We start from the raw sequence: 19,138 nt of genomic DNA on the forward strand, positions 1-19,138 counted from the left end.
AAATAATAGCGAGAAAATATGCACTAGTCTCATATTGTAATATATGTGGAATTAATTGCAAAATTAGCTTATTTGAAGAACTTAGAGTCCTAATAATACTATAACATATTCTTAGTAGATTCTGTTCAAGGTAAAATAATCAATGGAGACATAAAAAATGCAAAGTTCTGGACAGACTGAGATGGGGATTAATCCAATAAATAAAGTGATTATCTCATAATATCATCTAACTTCCAGAAAAAAATTATTTCTGTATCATTATCTCCCAAAGCACTGACTGACCATTTTATTATTGAAACATATTTAAACTGTGAGGAATCTGACTTCTCTGTTTCACTGAATATCATCTTACAGTGATTGCGACAGCGTAACATGTTCCTCAGGTACATGGATAGTCAGAATCTAGTAGCTTCTGGTATCAGCTGGAAACGTTTCGATTACATAACAGATCTGAAAGTGTGACACACTGCCATCCTCTGGTGAGACGGAGGCATTAACGCCCACGTTGAACCTAAGACTTCCACAGTAGTCTTCTGCCCTACACATGCTTAAGTTTGACCTTTAGAAATTTTCTGCAATTCTGGGGTGTATCCACCTCTCCTGATGCTTCATAAATGCACTGCATGTTTAGTATAGATATAATGATGTGTAAATATGACAGCATTCCATTGGTTTCCTGTCCAGCCTTCTCACACCTGTGAGCCAGAATTTCTGCTTGACTGACACAGTGTAAAGCCAGTCCAGTCACATTTTTGTTAACTCAGAAATACTGTCATAAGATCAGTTCTACATTTCATGACACTGAATAATGCTCGATACATTACTGCAGTGCATGTCCAGATTGTACGGTATGTTTTGGCCCACGCTGCTTCAAGAACAATCCAGTTTTAACATCATGTTAATAGTCTGAACCCCAGAGTAGGGCCTATATGGCCAAACTATTGAATCTATACTGTCCCTCGTATTGTCTCTGTGAACCATAGAAAGGCAAATATCCCACAAAATAAGCAATAATTTAACAACAAGACATTTCATGGTCACTGATTCTGTTTGCAAACACAATTGACCAATGATAGCATTCAGATGCAACTGAAAGGTCCAGAAAGTTCTAGTAAGTGGACTGTGTTCGGAGTTTTATTTTTTGGGTACGATAATAAAGTAAAGAAAACAGTAAATGAAAGTGTGGTAAAAACTCTAAAAGACAAAGTTCATGTTAGTTCAGTTTTATTTATATAGCAACAATTCACAGCAGAAGTCACCTCAGGTCTAAATCTTACGGTATCATATTACCAATTACCATTATCAATCAATCAAATAGACTTTATTTAGAGGTAAATACACCTTGAAGCGCTTTGTGGATAAATGATTGTGTTATTTATTATAAAGACAAACCATGTGTTTCTTTTCCCAGTGAGTCTTTTAATTGGCATATTGACTTTTCTGAGATGCACATGAGTTACAATGATCAGTGCAGCTGCTAAAATAGGCAAAATCTCAAGATTCACTCCAATCTGTCATGCCAAAAAAGACATAGGCCTGCTATCCATAGGAAGCTCTGTTGAATTCCTCCTGTGTCCAACTCCACAGCAGCTGATAGCAACAGTAATGCACAACTGTGAAGCTTAAATGGGGGGGGGGGGCTATCAGGAAATCTCTCGATGTGAGTGACAGACACTCCTTGTGACTCTGTAGCCCTATAAGGGCACATAAACCTTAGGGCTCTGGTGTCGAACTCGCCACCCCTTCTGGGCCTTTCCTTCGCGGGCACCCTCCCCTCACTGTAGTGAACGTATCTTCTGGAAGCTTCTGAATGGGGGCTTCGAGTAACCACCCCAGAAGTATAAAAAGACGCTGGCATGCTGTGGGGGCTGCATAGAGCCAAACGGCACTCAGGGTACTGCCCTCAGCAGCAGCAGTGAAGCACATTTGGAGCTCTTCAAGAAAAGAAGAGAAGCTCTGAGATTCATTTAACCATTTTCTACAAGAAGTGACAGAAGACAAAGATCAGACTCAAGGTAAGACTGGAAAAAATTTTAGTGGTTTTTGCAGAACAAAGGAAAACTTTACAGGACATGAGGTGCTTAAAGAACAATAAGAATAACTTACAAAATAACTACACAAAGACAAAGTGACTCATGTTTAGTATCATTTTTTAGTAGAATGGCAGAATAGCCTGTTCTTTACCACCAGGACCTTAATGATACTGTAACACAGACGAAGCACATGGCAGGAGGGGTGACCCTGAGAATGGGAGCAATGGCAGATGAGCAGGAAAACCAGCTGGCGCAAATGGGAGATGCAGCAAATTCATATTATATTACAATAAAATCACAATCCTAAAGGCAGTGTTTAAACATGAGTCAGCTTTCGTCGTCTATTTGAAGGCCCCACTGAACAAATGTTAGTACAAGGCCAAATAATTTAGTGCTAAATACATGCCTCACACATGAAACGGTTAAAAGATCTGGTGAAAAAACAAAGTGAGTTATTTTTTTCATGTTTTAATTGCAAACTACTATTCATTCCTTTAACTAAATCGTGTGAAATGACACATGCTGAAGCCACTGGGGGCTGGGAGAGCATCAGAGCTCCACCCATTCTCCAAATGCCAAGTCTTTGATTGACAGAAGGAACATGTGGTCATCAGCCATCACTGCCCCCCTTAAGCCATGTGGCTGTCCTAGCAAGAAGGAGATTTACACTTTAAGATGAAGAAAATCCAAACTGCATAGCAAATAAAAAGAGAATACAAACATGCATCAAATTATAAAACATAACATAATATGTGCTTTATTTTAGATGCCTGAGAAAGCTGGACACGTTATGGAGGAGGAGGTGGAGACCTTTGCCTTCCAGGCTGAGATCGCTCAGCTTATGTCTCTGATCATCAACACTTTCTATTCAAACAAAGAGATCTTCCTCAGAGAGCTTATTTCCAACTCCTCAGATGTAAGTAAAGTCAACACTTTGACACCATATGATCTCTCTCTTTAAAAAAAAAAGCATTCCTAATGGTTACACAAACATTTTATCCCCCTCTGGACAGGCCTTGGACAAAATCAGATATGAAAGCTTGACAGATCCTAGCAGACTTGAATCCTGCAAGGACCTGAAGATTGAAATCCTGCCTGATCTGCACGCTCGCACCCTGACCCTGATCGACACAGGTATTGGCATGACCAAGGCCGATCTGATCAACAACCTCGGCACTATCGCCAAATCTGGCACCAAGGCTTTTATGGAGGCTCTGCAGGCTGGGGCAGACATCTCCATGATCGGTCAGTTCGGTGTGGGTTTCTACTCCGCCTACTTGGTGGCTGAGAAGGTGACTGTCATCACCAAGCACAACGATGACGAGCAATACATCTGGGAGTCTGCAGCTGGAGGCTCATTCACAGTCAGACCTGACACCGGTACATTTCCTATTACTCTAATCGATAATTTCTGTATGAATATATTTGATTCAGTACCTGACACTGCTCCTTTGTTGAATTGATTGCCACTTTTAGGAGAGTCTATTGGCAGAGGCACCAAAGTGATCCTTCACCTCAAAGAAGATCAGACAGAGTACTGCGAGGAGAAACGTATCAAGGAAGTCGTGAAGAAGCACTCACAGTTCATTGGCTACCCTATTACACTCTTTGTAAGTTTATAATAAGTAACAATAGCAAGTAATTCCCAAGATTAAAAAAATCTTCTGATGGTACAGTAGAACCAAAACTCACAACCATTTTCTTATATTCAAGGTAGAGAAGACAAGAGAGAAAGAGGTAGATCTTGATGAGGGAGAAAAGGAAGAGGAGGTTGAGAAAGACGCTGCTGCGGACAAGGACAAACCCAAGATCGAGGATGTCGGCTCCGATGAGGACGAAGATTCAAAGGACGGCAAGAACAAGAGGAAGAAGAAGGTCAAGGAGAAGTACATTGACGCTCAGGAGCTCAACAAGACCAAGCCCATCTGGACCCGTAACCCAGACGACATTACTAATGAAGAGTACGGAGAGTTCTACAAGAGCCTCACCAATGACTGGGAGGACCACCTGGCTGTCAAGGTGAGCAAAAATCCATCAATATATATACTAAAACAACAAGTTCCTGAGCTGAGTTCTTTTGAGTTAACAAAATGTCCAATGCCAATGTCCCCGCAGCATTTCTCAGTGGAGGGTCAACTGGAGTTCCGTGCTTTGCTGTTTGTGCCCAGAAGAGCTGCATTTGACCTCTTTGAAAACAAGAAAAAGAGAAACAACATCAAGCTTTATGTGCGCAGAGTCTTCATCATGGACAACTGCGAGGAGCTGATCCCAGAATATCTCAGTAAGTAACACATTATTAATCCTTTCTGAGATGTCAATAGCCTGTAATTCATAATCACTGTCTTGTAAAATCAGAAATTCAGTGGTTCACTGAGCAGTTCTTACCTTCTCTATGTAGATTTCATCAAGGGTGTGGTGGACTCTGAGGATCTGCCCCTGAACATCTCCAGAGAGATGTTGCAGCAGAGCAAGATCCTGAAGGTCATCCGCAAGAACCTGGTCAAGAAATGCCTGGAACTTTTCACAGAGCTGTCCGAGGACAAGGACAACTACAAGAAGTACTACGAGCAGTTCTCCAAGAACATCAAGGTACGCTAATCCATCTAAATTAAGTTCTTTAATCTCAAATCTTCAGATGATACATGCAGGTTTAATTCAGAATCATGAAGTAACACATCATTTTATGTTTCAGCTTGGCATCCATGAAGACTCCCAGAACAGAAAGAAGCTGTCTGAGCTGCTGCGATATTACACCTCAGCCTCTGGAGATGAGATGGTTTCCTTGAAGGACTACGTCTCTCGCATGAAGGATAACCAGAAGCACATCTACTACATCACCGGTAACTTTTTGGACTACCATTCTTGTAGTTTTCACTTTGATTTAAACTGGTTTATCTAAACAGCATTGATTAAATGAATTCAAAACAATTTTCAAAGGTGAGACCAAAGACCAAGTAGCCAACTCCGCCTTCGTGGAGCGCCTCCGCAAAGCCGGCCTCGAGGTCATCTACATGATTGAGCCCATTGATGAGTACTGTGTGCAGCAGCTGAAGGAATATGATGGCAAGAACTTGGTTTCAGTCACCAAGGAGGGCCTGGAGCTGCCCGAGGATGAGGAGGAGAAGAAGAAGCAGGATGAGCTCAAAAACAAGTTTGAGAACCTTTGCAAGATTATGAAGGACATCCTCGACAAAAAGATTGAGAAGGTAATCCCTCTCCTTGTGGAAATGTCATATGATTTTAAACAATATTCTGATAAAGTTGGTTTGACCATGTTCAACCATGATAATAACACTGAATTTAATTACTTACAGGTTGTAGTTTCCAATCGCTTGGTCGCTTCCCCCTGCTGCATTGTCACTAGCACCTACGGCTGGACGGCCAACATGGAGAGGATCATGAAGTCCCAGGCCCTGAGAGACAACTCCACCATGGGCTACATGACCGCCAAGAAGCACCTCGAGATCAACCCCTTGCACCCAATCATCGAGACCTTGAGGGTGAAGGCAGAGGCTGACAAGAACGACAAGGCTGTGAAAGACCTGGTCATCCTCCTGTTTGAGACCTCTCTGCTGTCCTCAGGATTCACACTGGAGGACCCACAGACACATGCCAATCGCATCTACAGAATGATCAAGCTTGGTCTTGGTAAGTTTGACTCTCCAAACATTACATGAATTAGTTTGTTTTATAGATCAATAAATGAAAGTATTTGAATGTTAATGAATGAACTCTTTTTCACAGGAATCGATGATGATGATTCTGCAGTTGAGGACCTCATTCAGCCCGCTGATGAAGATATGCCAGTGTTGGAAGGCGATGACGACACGTCAAGAATGGAGGAAGTTGACTAAAACACTTAGTAGACTATCTATAATTATATTTTTGTAAGTTATATTGCTTCTTCCAAATGGACTTCTCATTTCCACACAACTCCTCTTTCTAAATAGTATTACCTATTCAATATCTACAGGTAAACCTAATTAATGCAGACCATAGGGTGGCTTTATTCGATATAAATTGTATAAGCTGCTTCTATAAAACTACTGACAACCATTAAGAGTAATATAAAGTCACTGGAGATTTGACTTATGCCTCTTTTTGTAACATTTTTTATGAAAAGTATTCAAATTTGTAATAAAATATATTTAGAAAAAATAAATGCAGTCTTTCTTTTGTCTATTGCATGTTTAATTTGATCAATTTTGCTGATTCTTACAAAAAAAATCAAATTATCAATATACATTACTCACAGGGGAGCACAACACAGCTATAATAATAACTTATTTTAGGATTTATTCGCTTATTCCATTATGTTAATGGCTGTTCTGGAATTTTAATTGAACACCGTATGGTTCATTCCACTTCCTCACTCCCTGCTTAAGTGCCGCCCCTCTTTGCCATGATAGGGCAGAGAGGCGCGCATCCAACAGGATCGACAGCTGAGCGGACCTGTCAGAGACCTCAGTGGGGAAGATTCCAGATGGTTCTGGAAGCTCGGGTCAGGATTTCTCGAAGGCTCGGTAAGGCTACAAAAGCTTCACAGCCACCGTGTCTCTCCGGTGGAAACCATACTAGTCAGGCTGTGTCAGACTTCGCAACGACCTCCACGCTTCTCACTCCGGGGTGTTCGATTCACTGAGGACCAAGGTAAACGGACGGTATTTATATAGCATTACAGCTGCTGAAATAATTACTAATATCGGTTTGACATTCATGGTTAACGGTAGCTGATGTTAGCTTAGTTGTCTTAGCGTAGCTGCTTCCCATCGAAGCTAATATTTGATAACTTGTAGATGATGATTAAATATTCTAATATCCTTGCCTGCACAGAAATAGTGATGACTTTGGTGAAACTGGCGTTAAATGTTGATAACGTACTTGGTGTTATAAATATTGTTACATTACGGTAAGTATATGTTAATGATATTCATACTAAGGCTTATAACGGTCGTGAGATAGATTGCTCTTGGCATTTTAGCTCATCTCTCAACTTTTTGTCACACTATCTTGACATTCACTCCTCCCACATCCCCATACTTGGTACTATACTCATACTGGGGAGACACCAGCCACATGGCAATCAGAGTGCACTGATTAGGACGGATTTAAAGAACTTAATTAATTAAATTCCCTGCGCAAGAGGGATTTCTTTTCCCCCTCAGGTTTTCAGTGCATCCATTCAATGCAATATCAATGAGGCACAGGGCGATCATTCACAGATTCTCTTCAGATGCCCGAGAGGAGGAGCTTTGGATTCCTATGGAAACTGCTAGAGAGTTCTATATTCCTCTCTTGGTACGTTCTAGAAACTTGCATTTCATCCGGGAAACCGACAGGTGGAGGCATTTCAGCCGATACTCGTATGGAATTCAAGCCATGTGCTCCTCTCCAATCGATCAATTACCAAGGGTAACACTGTATGTACCTGGAGTGGCATGCAGTTATGGAATCTAAAATTACAAATTCTTCCTAACTCCTGAATAAAATCATACTTCTGCACTTAACCACGTGTACATTTCAATGTATTTGTGCCTCTCTGAAAAAGTTGCTTGAATGCAGAAGCCAGTGGATTTGTCTTATTTGCCAAAGATGGATTATAGAGCAGGTGGAGCAGTGAGCAGGGCTGTACAGTCTGTCACACCACCTGCCAGAACAAGCATTATATGCCCTTGCATAATATATCATATTGGTACTTTAAAAGTATTACAAATGGACTGATGTTAAAGAATTTTTTGACAATATCAAACACAGATGATATACAATATTTACTGTATAACTTAAAAGCCATGAGGCACGGATGCAACTAAATGGTAGGTGTTGAAAGTAACACATTGTGGTGTGTTGACGGTGCTGCAAATTCCAATATTTAGTAGGTATAGAGTCTGTTGGAGGCATTGATTTCACTATAAATTGTTTGTTGAGATTAATAGTGTGGTTAAGTCCATTACATAATATTAACAATCCTTAATAAGGATAAGGAGTAACTGGGACACATTACTTGTAGGGAATTGGCAGTGTTTGGTGCAGGTCTGCCAGTGTACTATGTTATTGTGTTGGAACTGAACACAAGATAGTATTATCTATGTAGATAAAATGCAGGGTTTTTTCTGCACAGTGTTTTTTTTTGGCTTTTAGCCATCACTTTAAGGGAAAATCACCAGTTCCAAAATATTAATCAATCCAGCTTTGTATGTTTGAGTTATTTAAGCATAATGAACATTTTTGTTGAAGAGGGTCAGAAGTAATGATAAAATGCGCAGATCTGTGTAAAATAAGGTAAGACAGACTTATTGCTTTCACGCTACACAGACTGATCATGCGTGTTGCCATGCAGTGTCTTCCCCCAAAAAGACCGCCCTTATCCTGGAAAAACCCTGAACTGCAAAGATGAAATTAAAACAAACTCATGGTCAAATTCAATGTTACGAAAGCATGCAACAACATTTTCTTGCAGCAGGTCAGTCAATTCTGTAATCTCTGGCAAATATTTGTGTGCCAGTGTACATTGTGCATTTATTTTGTGTGTACACGTGTAATCCATGAGACATCCTTTTCCTAAAAACCAATCAATTTGTGTGTCTCCTCTGCTTAGATGCCTGAATCACATGACCAACCGATGGAGGAGGAGGCTGAGACCTTTGCATTCCAGGCTGAGATCGCTCAGCTTATGTCCTTGATCATCAACACTTTCTATTCCAACAAAGAGATCTTCCTTAGAGAGCTTATCTCCAACTCCTCAGATGTAAGTTTGCCATAGTATTAGGCTGTGTTCCTAATATAAATGTGCTTATTGAGTTGAGTTGTTTTAAGGCGAGCATTCTTATATAATGTGGCTGTATAACAGCAATATGCTGATAGTTATCGAATCGAAAATGATTAATAGTAAAAACTGTGCATTTCTGTGAAAATATATTTGCTAATGGGGTTTTTTTGTTTTCTTCTGTCAGGCACTGGACAAAATCCGCTATGAGAGTCTCACTGACCCCTCCAAGCTGGACAGTGGCAAGGACCTCAAAATTGAAATCATTCCCAACAAAGAGGAACGCACCCTTACCTTGATCGACACTGGTATTGGCATGACCAAGGCCGATCTGATCAACAACCTGGGTACAATTGCCAAGTCTGGCACCAAGGCTTTCATGGAGGCTCTGCAGGCTGGAGCCGACATCTCCATGATTGGTCAGTTCGGTGTGGGGTTCTACTCTGCCTACCTGGTGGCTGAGAAGGTGACCGTCGTCACCAAGCACAACGATGACGAGCAGTATGCCTGGGAATCCTCTGCTGGAGGCTCATTCACAGTCAAAGTAGACAACTGTAAGTAATATAAACATAAAAGAAACAATGCTGTAGTTATTTAATGTATGATTACACTGACATGTTTTTTCTTCTATGTAGCTGAACCAATGGGGCGTGGAACTAAGGTGATCCTCCACCTGAAAGAAGACCAGACAGAATACCTTGAGGAGCGAAGGGTCAAAGAGATTGTGAAGAAGCACTCACAGTTCATTGGCTACCCCATCACACTCTTTGTAAGTACCAGGACTTTAAATTGCACAGAAGACTAGTCTTTAGAATACAGAACATTTATTTCACAAATGTATTGATGCGACAATGGAGCTTTAACAATTAGTTGTAAAATATTAAAGTAAACGCCAACTACTTTGATATTTCATTGATTTTACTGATTCTTAAGAAAACAAAATAATCATATTGTACCTCTTCAGTTTGAATATTTTCTAATTTCTTTCCTCCTGTGACTGTACATGTAATTGCTTTGAGTTAAGGGTCTTGCCTTTCACTTTGGGGAAAAAATGATTGACATTTTTCAAAGTTTTAAACTCAATTTTAATTGATTGATGAAGAAAATAATTGATAGATAAATCGATAGTGATACTAATTGTTAGTTATAGTCCAATTAAACAGGAATTTAATGTTTTTTTAATTGGACATCAAATGCCCAAAAATCTGCAAAAATCAACCTTTATTTATACCTATGACTTACTGTTTTTTTTCTTTTTTCCTTGAGGTGGAGAAGGAGCGTGACAAGGAGGTGAGTGACGATGAGGCAGAGGAGGAGGAGAAGGAAAAAGACAAGGATGAAGAAGAGAAGGATGAGGACAAGCCTGAGATTGAGGATGTTGGTTCAGACGAGGAGCATGACCATGACAAGTCAGACAAAAAGAAGAAGAAGAAGAAGATCAAGGAGAAGTACATCGATCAGGAGGAGCTGAACAAAACCAAACCCCTGTGGACCCGTAACCCAGACGACATCACTAATGAGGAGTACGGAGAGTTCTACAAGAGCCTCACCAATGACTGGGAGGACCACCTGGCTGTCAAGGTGAGCCTCTTAATACCTGTTGGTTGTTCGTATTGGATATTTTTTTATTTGTTTCAAGTATAATAATGACTTCAACCTATTTCCCTCACAGCACTTTTCAGTAGAAGGTCAGCTGGAATTCCGCGCCCTCCTCTTTGTGCCTCGTCGCGCCCCCTTCGACCTCTTTGAGAACAAGAAGAAGAAGAACAACATTAAGCTATACGTACGCAGGGTCTTTATCATGGACAACTGTGATGAGCTCATCCCTGAATATCTCAGTGAGTATTGATCCAAGTGTGAAATTTGTTACCAGCTCATTTGGTTTAAATAACAAACATATAATTATCGAAATGTTGATGTATTCTTGACCAAGTTATCTTTATCCTTCCTGTCAGATTTCATCAAGGGTGTGGTGGACTCTGAGGATCTGCCCCTGAACATCTCCAGGGAGATGCTGCAGCAGAGCAAGATCCTGAAGGTCATTCGCAAAAACCTGGTCAAGAAGTGCCTGGAACTTTTCACAGAGCTGTCCGAGGACAAGGACAACTACAAGAAGTACTACGAGCAGTTCTCCAAGAACATCAAGGTCAGTGTGTACGACCTTGCACAGCTGCAGGTTTTCTTTAATCTTGTCTCATTGAAAGTTTTGGCAGCCATCTTGTGTTAAATCCTTGAAATCTAGCAGGATAGATCTTCGAAATTAGCTTAATGTGTAAAGATGAACAACAAATGGGTTTTAGTTAACTATTACCTTTGCACCTCTGACCTTTTTACTCAGCAGCCATCTGTCTGATCCGCCAGCCATATTGTATGTAATGCAAAGCAGCTTTAAGCCCTCTATAGAGCGCCTTATGGCCATCTTTGTTTAAATTGAGGCCCTCATGATGTTACACCTAGTAGTTAGCTGTTAGTTTTTACATGTTATCGCGCTTCAAACACACTTAGTAAAGATAGTGAGGAGTACGTATTGCAAGTACCAGAACTACATGTCATCTCACTGTTTGAATGTTCTTGTTTTTCCAGCTTGGTATCCATGAGGACTCCCAGAACAGAAAGAAGCTGTCTGAGCTGCTGCGATATTACACCTCAGCCTCTGGAGATGAGATGGTTTCCTTGAAGGACTACGTCACACGTATGAAGGATAACCAGAAGCACATCTACTACATCACTGGTGAGGATTCTTTTTATCTTATCCATCAAGAAGCATCATAAATCTAGTGAGCTGAACTGTTCAACCTGCTGCTAAATAATAACCTGAATGTCCATCTGTATTTCAGGTGAAACTAAAGACCAGGTGGCCAACTCTGCCTTCGTGGAGCGCCTTCGCAAAGCCGGCCTAGAGGTCATCTACATGATCGAGCCCATTGATGAGTACTGTGTGCAGCAGCTGAAGGAGTTTGAGGGCAAAAACCTGGTGTCAGTTACCAAGGAGGGCCTGGAGCTGCCTGAGGATGAGGAGGAGAAGAAGAAGCAGGAGGAAAAGAAGGCTCAGTTTGAGAACCTCTGCAAGATCATGAAGGATATTTTGGAGAAGAAAGTGGAGAAGGTGAGAAGATGGAAAACTTAAACAGCATTTAAACAACCCATGAGGTGCTGAATTGCCATATTGTGTATATGATATCCTCAAAACTGTGTTAATTCTTTTTTTTTAGGTCACTGTTTCAAACCGTCTAGTCTCTTCCCCTTGCTGCATCGTCACCAGCACTTACGGTTGGACGGCTAACATGGAGAGGATCATGAAGGCCCAGGCTCTGAGGGACAACTCCACTATGGGATATATGGCTGCTAAAAAACACCTCGAGATCAACCCAGACCACCCCATCGTGGAGACTCTGAGGCAGAAGGCTGAGGCAGACAAGAACGACAAATCTGTGAAGGATCTGGTCATCCTCCTCTTTGAGACTGCCCTGCTGTCTTCAGGATTTACCCTGGACGACCCCCAGACCCACTCCAACCGCATCTACAGAATGATCAAACTGGGTCTTGGTGAGTATCTGTAAAGCTATAAAGCTGCTTGCAAAATATGGTTTATTGTGCATCATGTCTGCCAAGAAAATTACTGAACTGAGTCCTAATCTGCCTCTCTGCTCCTCCAGGTATCGATGAAGATGATCTGACATCAGATGAAACCACCTCAGCTCCCACTGAGGACATGCCTCCTCTGGAAGGGGACGATGATGACACGTCCAGGATGGAAGAGGTGGACTAAACCTGCTTCTACCTCCTGCTAGAGTTCAGAAGTAGAGTTATATAGAACTTCAAGTTTAATGTTGTAAATGAGCCTGGAACACCCTCCTCCCTTCCCCCGTTTAAGTCCTTTTTGACCGATGTCACTTTATTTCCAGTTACACTGACCACATGCAGGTCAGATTCATTCCTTCTAGGAGTTTACGTATTTTCAAATTGTTGCATTTTGTATCTTGAGTTATATCGATGCATTTGTTTTTGTATTTATTGACATTCCAAAGGTCTGGTCATTGTTCAAGATTGTGTGTTCTTACTTTATCTGTAAATAATATCAAAATTGATACTGTAATTTCAAACGATGGGATCCATAAAATAAAGGTTTACCATGTTAACAAGTAACATTTTGTTCGGTTTTATTGATGACTTTTATTTTTATGCTACTTTGTAATTTGGATGCACTACGTTACAAAGGAAAATACTATTGTGTTTTCTGCTCCACTACATTTGTATTACAGCTTAAGCTACACTATAAAACCGTGGTTATGTCAAATTAAACCAATTAACAGCATTCAAAATGAGTAAAATCCGTTCTCCCTCAGTCACAAAATAACTTAAAGCTTTTTTTAGTAGTTAAATGAAGTTTGAAATTGAACACATTAACTTGTATGTGTGTTATGTTTTTAAATTCGCAGTACTGCTACTTTTACTGAAGTAAAATATTTTAATACTTCTTCCAGCATTGGCTGCAGGTAAAAAAAAAAAAAAAGTTAAATCGCACAGATCAAGTGTCATTCTGTGTCAAAGCAGAATGACAAAATGGAAGTGAAAGGAAGAATACAGATGAACCTTAAGACTTGTTTTGGTGGAATTTGCAATTTCAATTTAACTGATGTCAGGATACATTAGCGGAGACTATTTTGATAGGTGTTTAGTCATAGTAACTCAGATATTCCAGTGTAAAACATTTCAACTGATTCAAAGTAATAGAATTTAAGATGAGGAGTATTTGGATTCTTTCGAGGATGTTTGATTTTTAGCTGTAAACTTGCAACTGGAGGAAATCAAACATTGTAGAAGAGACAGTAAAAGTCCAGTAGATGGCAGTAGAGCAACACAGCAACGGGAATTCTGCATTACAAAAGCTTCTCAATTATTCTAGAAAATTATAGCAGCGTCAAAGGAAGTATTCATATTTTTCAAACCAGCAGAGCAATGTAAAAATACTTCAATGCAAGTTGAAGTCCTGCAGGAAAAATGAGTAAATGTACATGGCAGCGCAATGTAGATAAAGTGCTGCAGTAAAGTCTTGGTTTAGTCCCTCTGACTGTTCAGATTTTTGCTTATGAAGCACAAATTTGTTTTCAATGTGTCTCTATTTTTTTCAAACTACTAGTTTCTCTTCAACTACTTATTAGTTTTAAAGGTTTACTTCACCCAAATAGTGCTTTCTCTTGGCATTTTTTACTTTCTATTATCAATTTGTGATGTTAAATGTTTACTCCATTTAAAATACTGTTTTCTGTCTTAACATTTATAGTTTTAAAAGAATTATTCCACCCAAAAAGTGCTTTGTAACTCAAAACTTACGGTTTTAAAGTATTACTCAACCCGAAATACTTTCTGACAAATGAGTTATGGCTTTAAATGTTTATTTCACCCAAAATACATTAGTTTATTCCACTAAAATAGTATGTTACTGTAATATACGAGACATGGTTTTTCATTGGTCTTTTTCTTGCCAGTGTTTGTGGGTGAGAAAAGGCTCGCTGTCCTTTCGAGAAAAGTTTTTTAAAAGGCTTTTTTCATCCAGATAGTACTTTCTGTCCAAGTACTTGCCATTTTTAAGTTTTATTCCACCCAAAATACTGCTTTATAAGAAAATAATTATGTCTTAAAGGTGTATTCCACTCATAATACTACCTTCCATTCAAGTACTTACAGTTTTAAAGGTTTTATTCCCACCAAATAGTAGTTTTTAACTAGCAAGGTGTGTTTATAGAGGTTTATTCCACCCAAGTAGCTAGAAACTTAGAAAGTATCTAACTCACAGGTTGCAGTTTTACAGGTTTATGACACAAAAATACAACAAGTTCTTATAGATTAAAAGGCATATTCCTCTCAAATAGTATTTTTAACTAATACGTTTTAATTTTAAAGGTTTATTCCACCCAGAACACTACATTCAGTTAAAGTTTTATTTTCTACTTAAAATAGTACATAGATATTTTAGCTAGCTGCCCATTGGACAAAAGCATTTATGATTTTAAAGATTTATTGCTTTTAATTAGCACTTTCTGTCCAAGTACTTGCAATTTTGAAGGTTTATTCCATCCAAAGAACTACGTCGTGTCCAAATACTTACTGTTTTTAAACGTTTACTCAACCTCAAATACTAATGTCCAAGTGCTAAAAACTGTACATAGTTCTTTGTTGCAAGTATCTGTGGGCTAAATCTACCTCCCCTTTGGAGTAAACAATGTTATCTAGCCTAGAAAAGACAGAGTAGAAGAAAAACAATGATACTTTACATACAGATTCATCTGCTGCTGCTGCCTCCTGTGCTGTAATTACCGCCTCCCGCCTTCAGGAGGTGCCCGCCGCCAAGCATGTCGCCCCGGTCAGCTGACTGACAGCAGCCAATCAGAGGCCGAGGACGGACTAAACCGCCTTGCAGTGTGTGGTGCCCTGAGAGTTGTCAAGGTTTTGGTTGTGGAGTATCTGAGAGGGGAGCAAGGGCGGCTACGCTTGTACAATGCCGAATAAAACGAAAAAGGACAAGGTGAGTTTGGGAATTCATCTTTTATCACTTAGTAAACTTTACTTGGCTGTATTTAGGCGGTTTTTATTGATAAACCGGCCGCATGAGTACACGTTTAGCTCGCAGCGCAGTGTCCCATCACGTTAGCCAACCAGCAATCATTACCAGCTAACCGCTATCCTACCGGGACGTGCTGCTGGCGCATTTAAATCCGTTATCCGGAGGTGTAATAGTCCACCGTGGATGCATTTGTTTCCCCAGAGAACGTGTGTGACAATTAGGTGTGAATTTACAGACTTTTTGGAGCTGAAATCCCGCATCGTGTGAATGAATGTGGAGAAACGTTAGCTAGCTAACAGCAGACCAGTGTGTTCAAACAGGAGACTGGGTGGGCAGGCAGGGAGGCTATATTTAGCTGGGATTTGTGCAGGGCGGCACACACATACACACACACTGTGATTTATTGCTCACCGATGTTGCAAACCTGCTTCCAAGTTTACAACTGAGTGATTAAACTTTTTTTTTTTCTCTTGCAGGAGTCTGTTAAGTCTGGCAAAATGGCAAAGAGTGGAGGACAGGAGAATTCAGAGCATGAGGTAGGCTGACCCCCCTAAACACTTCTGCAAGTTTACATCACACTGAGATTGCATTGTAGCTGGGGAAAAATGGTCTGCAGTTTCAGGAATTTACATGATGATACTCAGATGACATAACATCATGCCCTCAATTCAGTTAATACACTGAGTGTGGTGGACAATTGTGGGAAAAATAGCTGTATTTAGAGTTGATATTAACTTGTTAGAACTGCGTAACATATTGTTCCAACGTAAAGTAAGGGAAATTAACGCAAACACATCATACTGCAACTTTTTGTCCTGCTTCATTCAAGAACAAATCCTGCACATTTCTCATTTTCTGTTACTAATCTACAGGAGAAGTCTATCGGATACAACATCATTTACTCTTAATTCATATTTCTTACATATACTGACCTTTTTCAGCTGTGTTTAAAAGAATTTGCTGACAATCAGGCTTCAAATGTGCAAAACAAAATGAGCAAGGAACAGGAGACACTGAAAAGGAACATTCGGTTGCGAAAAGGAGCACAAATTCAATTGTATTGAAATATTTCAGCAACAGAAAAGATGATGTTGACCAAAAGCAGGCTTTAGAAGCCTTTGTGATATGATGCAACACTAGCAAAAAACTTATATATTTTTTGCTTTAGACTGCGTTTAGATATTTTCTTTGTCTTACAGAGCTTTGTTGTGCAGATTTAATTGGTTAGAAAAATTAGTCGTGCTGTCTGCTGTTGTGGGAACAATTGCAAGACACTGCTGACAGACTACTGTTTCTCAGCTTCTTTTAAAAAAAATGTTTTCTATTTAAGGCTGCACTCCCTTAAAAATATCCCCACTCATTCTTGATTGATTAATTCTTTCCAGATAGAGATATTGAAGTCATCTGGTGCAAATTCCTGTACTTGATTCATATTGCAATATATATCGCTGAAAAAACCCAAACTTTGCAGTGTCCGTTTGTTTTTTTCCAATATGTGCGGCCCTTTTTGTTATAGGTTGATTGCGTAAATCACAGTTGGAATACCTCTTCACGATAATGCAATCCACCTCAATAACCCCCACCATCTATGGATTTTATATGGTGTTGTTTTTGAGAAGTTGTTCACTTCTCATGTAATAAAGTAGGTACATTTTCAGAGGGCAGGAAGCCTCCTATAGAGTGGAACAACAAGAGTTCAGTTGGCTTTAGGCCTTGTGGTTTTTTGAATGTATTCATGACATCAGACTTTGCAATTGAGTTTTGCTGTGTAGCAAGTAAGATGAATTTTTGATTCATTGTTGGAAACATTATCCAGCTTCGTGAGCTTTAATTTATCAGACTTTGCTAACGTACTATTACTGAGTCAGATTCAGACCGCATGCTGGTGTGGTGTGTTTCCCAGCAGAACGTTGCTCTGTAACAGAATGATCAATGTTATTCACTTCACCTTTCAGTGGTTTTAACGTTGTGGTTGATCGGTGCATGCTAGTGCTTCCTGCTCCTGACATCTTGATCTGTCATCTTGTGTTGTGAGAGAAAAATCGCAGGTTTTGACATTTGATGTTCCTTTTTGTGAAACCAGTGTTGCGGAGCTGCCATCAGAAAATTAATGACTGACCTCTAAATCAGAATCTTATATAAATGCGACATGCAACGGAGCATGAACTGATGCAAATTGAGTTGTGGCTGTTTGTTTCTAACTTCATAACAACTTACAGATGACATAAGTTGAGAGTATTTATTTGCCATGCTAAGCTTTTAGAACAATGAGTTTTAACTTGAAACACTACATTTGCATTTCCTAATCCTTTCTGAGTTTAGAATATTTTGCTGTATGCAGTTAAATACTAAATAGAATTGAAGGTACAATTATTCTGAGAATCAACCACTCAGTTTGTGAAACTTTTAAATAATAAAACAAGTCCAAATGCCCAGATTTCAGCTTAAAACTCTTGATTATTTTCTAGTTCCTTTTCACCTCAGTAAACTGTAAGCTGAATATCTCTGTGCTGAGAATAAAACAGGACATCATCTTGGGCTTGGAGAGATGAATTGACAATGAAAATAATGCTTAGTTGCAGCTTGTCTCCATAGCTAATGCACCAATATATGTAAATTAAACAATTAAAATAGTAATAAGTTCTGACTTTCCTGTGACTTTTTGCCTACATCTAGAAAAAGGTACCTGCAGCCCTTTTTGCAAACTGTTAAACCCTGTGTTGGACCTGCTGCTCAGGCATCTGGTGTGAAGCATTATGTCACATTACCGCGCTGCAGGATCGTATATTGTGTTTCATATCAGGCCGTTCAATGGGACCAGGTGCACAGTGTGGTTCAGACGGCGTTCTCGTATGATACTCCAAGATAAATGCACCTGCTAACAGATTAGAAAAAGCATTAGAATCAAGGCAAACGTCTTCTTCACCACATCTAAACATCGCCGAGCCACTATGGAAGGATATAATGACTTCCTACCGTCTTCAAAGAACTGAAGGCTTTCCTTTGTCAAACATCTCAATGCACTCATTTCAGGTGTGATGTGACAGCTGACAGCTGTTTGTGCTGCTTGAAAAGCAAAAGGCAGTTTTCCTTTTTCTTTCCTCAGTTATAATATTCACATTGTGACTGCTGCTCTCTGCTAGTTTGCCTTTCGTTGGCTGCTGTTACACACAGTCCAGGTTGTTGCCTTGCAGAAATGCACTTGTTAGTTCTGAAGCTTAAAGAAGCTGTCTGCCGTCTATTTTAGGAGCCATCTAAAATGAAACTGTGCATGTTTTATTTAAATGTCTTCCCTCCCATCATAGTCTTTGCCTTCACTCCAGTTAGTTATAAAGAATTTAGATACCTGATCCCCCCCCCCCCCCCCCCCCGCTGACCCAGTGAATTCATTTTTTTCCCCGAGCTGCTGGTTTCAGCCTCCTGGCAGCCTCTTGCCGGTTAATAATCCTGCATGTTGTTGTGAGTCAGCTGCCATGTTGCAGATCTGTGAATGCACCAACCTTCAGTCAAATTAAAATTGCTGGGCTGCAAGCTGTTGTTATCATTTCCCACCCTTCCTTTTGTTTCATATACTTAGAAGTGCTTACCAGTAAAGGATATGTGTGCAATATGTAGGAGGGCTTCATTTGCAGTGCTAGTAACAATCATAACTAAACAGGTAAAGGATTGAATTAGAAAATTATAGATGTTTCCACTGGTTTAATAAACTGAACAAGTGCAGGAGTTCATTCCAAGCTTTGTAGCATGTTTAACCTCTGAACCCCAAAACTCGCTGGT

General features: G+C 39.9%; 3 protein-coding genes across 4 annotated transcripts in view; all 3 read left to right on the plus strand.

The window, feature by feature from the left end:
- Positions 1 to 1,860: 1,860 nt before the first annotated feature.
- On the plus strand, positions 1,861 to 6,183 carry hsp90aa1.1 (heat shock protein 90, alpha (cytosolic), class A member 1, tandem duplicate 1). The gene is made up of 11 exons (XM_022200517.2): positions 1,861 to 2,015; positions 2,800 to 2,949; positions 3,047 to 3,413; positions 3,510 to 3,643; positions 3,747 to 4,052; positions 4,149 to 4,314; positions 4,432 to 4,622; positions 4,726 to 4,873; positions 4,971 to 5,239; positions 5,348 to 5,681; positions 5,778 to 6,183. The coding sequence occupies exons 2-11, from the start codon at positions 2,800 to 2,802 to the stop codon at positions 5,885 to 5,887; spliced, it is 2,175 nt and encodes a 724-aa protein (XP_022056209.1). The 5' UTR covers positions 1,861 to 2,015; the 3' UTR covers positions 5,888 to 6,183.
- Positions 6,184 to 6,520: 337 nt separating this feature from the next.
- Positions 6,521 to 12,942, plus strand: hsp90aa1.2 (heat shock protein 90, alpha (cytosolic), class A member 1, tandem duplicate 2). Its single transcript, XM_022200516.2, has 11 exons — positions 6,521 to 6,683; positions 8,629 to 8,778; positions 8,984 to 9,350; positions 9,432 to 9,565; positions 10,063 to 10,377; positions 10,469 to 10,634; positions 10,752 to 10,942; positions 11,380 to 11,527; positions 11,634 to 11,902; positions 12,009 to 12,342; positions 12,453 to 12,942. The coding sequence occupies exons 2-11, from the start codon at positions 8,629 to 8,631 to the stop codon at positions 12,563 to 12,565; spliced, it is 2,187 nt and encodes a 728-aa protein (XP_022056208.1). The 5' UTR covers positions 6,521 to 6,683; the 3' UTR covers positions 12,566 to 12,942.
- Positions 12,943 to 15,200: 2,258 nt separating this feature from the next.
- The window catches only part of ppp2r5cb (protein phosphatase 2, regulatory subunit B', gamma b), a 40,103-nt gene continuing 36,165 nt past the window's right edge, over positions 15,201 to 19,138 (plus strand). For both annotated transcript variants that reach the window (XM_022200520.2, XM_022200521.2), the window contains exons 1-2: positions 15,201 to 15,322; positions 15,838 to 15,897. In XM_022200520.2, coding sequence (XP_022056212.1) covers positions 15,296 to 15,322; positions 15,838 to 15,897 — 87 coding nt within the window. In that variant the 5' untranslated portion in view covers positions 15,201 to 15,295. The remainder of the gene's footprint in view (positions 15,323 to 15,837; positions 15,898 to 19,138) is intronic.

This window comes from Acanthochromis polyacanthus, chromosome 16 (assembly GCF_021347895.1).
Source record: "Acanthochromis polyacanthus isolate Apoly-LR-REF ecotype Palm Island chromosome 16, KAUST_Apoly_ChrSc, whole genome shotgun sequence".
Classification (NCBI taxonomy): Eukaryota; Metazoa; Chordata; class Actinopteri; family Pomacentridae; genus Acanthochromis; species Acanthochromis polyacanthus.